This window comes from Lathyrus oleraceus, chromosome 7 (genome assembly GCF_024323335.1).
Source record: "Lathyrus oleraceus cultivar Zhongwan6 chromosome 7, CAAS_Psat_ZW6_1.0, whole genome shotgun sequence".
Classification (NCBI taxonomy): domain Eukaryota; kingdom Viridiplantae; phylum Streptophyta; class Magnoliopsida; order Fabales; family Fabaceae; genus Lathyrus; species Lathyrus oleraceus.
The window spans coordinates 392,495,003-392,496,153 of NC_066585.1; the positions used below are offsets into that span (position 1 = coordinate 392,495,003).

The 1,151-nt window shown below is 24.6% G+C and overlaps 1 protein-coding gene across 2 annotated transcripts in view; it reads left to right on the forward strand.

Annotated features, from left to right (window-relative positions):
• Positions 1-838: 838 nt before the first annotated feature.
• Positions 839-1,151, forward strand: part of LOC127100557 (uncharacterized) — a 10,743-nt gene continuing 10,430 nt past the window's right edge. For both annotated transcript variants that reach the window (XM_051037783.1, XM_051037784.1), the window contains exon 1: positions 839-1,151. This exon is cut by the window's right edge. In XM_051037783.1, the coding sequence (XP_050893740.1) occupies positions 1,021-1,151 (131 nt within the window). In that variant the 5' untranslated portion in view covers positions 839-1,020.

Consider the following 1,151-nt stretch of genomic DNA (forward strand, 5'->3'; position numbering starts at 1 on the left):
TAGAAGAAAGAAAAATATAGGCATAATTAATCACAATGTCCTTTAACTTAATATAATGTTTCGCTTTAGTACTTTAACTAAAAACGTTACAAGTTAATCCCTTAACTTTATTTATGTTATCCTATTTGGTCTCTTCCGTCAATTTTTAGCAAAAAAAAAAGGTTAAATTCTGGTGATGTGGCGTACAACAAAACCACTCATACCAATTTGAATATATATATATATATATATATATATATATATATATATATATATATATATATATATAATATATATATATATATATATTTATTTATTTATTTATTTATTTATTTAAAAACTAATATATATATTAAAAACTCTAAAAACAAAAGTAAATTTAAGAGATTAACTTCTAATAATTTTTAGTTAAAGAATTAAAGTGAAATATTTAATTAAATTACGAGACTAAAATATGTATTAAACTAAAAATCTATTTGGTTCAATAAACTAGTTTTATGAAGAAAAAAAATTTGGACAAAAATTGTCCCTCAATAAATGACATAACACGTAAATATAAATAAGATAAAATTGTGGTTTCTATGCTATTTAATTTTCTTATATTATACTCCTCCAATCACTTATAAACAATTTTTTTAAATATATTAAATAAATAATATATTTGATTGAATATAGATACATTAATTATTCAATTATTTTAAATTTCTTTTTTGCTATGACAAAAAAAAATAATTTAAACGTCTGAGTGCTGATCAACAACTATAACCTTTTTTTTTTATCAAATATCTTACCATAGCGTTATCAAACTATCATCTACTTTCCTTTATATACCTTAATTATTATTGTGTTTAAATGGAGAGAGAGTAAATTTTATTTATTTATTCATTTATTTATGTTAGGCACATGGATTCGGTTTTGCGGAAAAGCTAAGTAACGCCAGAGAAGAAAAGAAAGTAGGAAAACATCTATCTTCCCTTTACATTACTACACAACTCTCTCTCTCATCACTGAATTATTCTTTTGCATCTTCAAGCTCCGTCAATGGCTTCTGGATCGACTGGTCGCGGTAACCCCGGTTCTAAAGGCTTTGATTTTGCTTCTGATGACATCTTATGCTCCTACGAAGACTTTTCCAACAGGGATTCCAATTCCAATGGCAATCACAACGATCC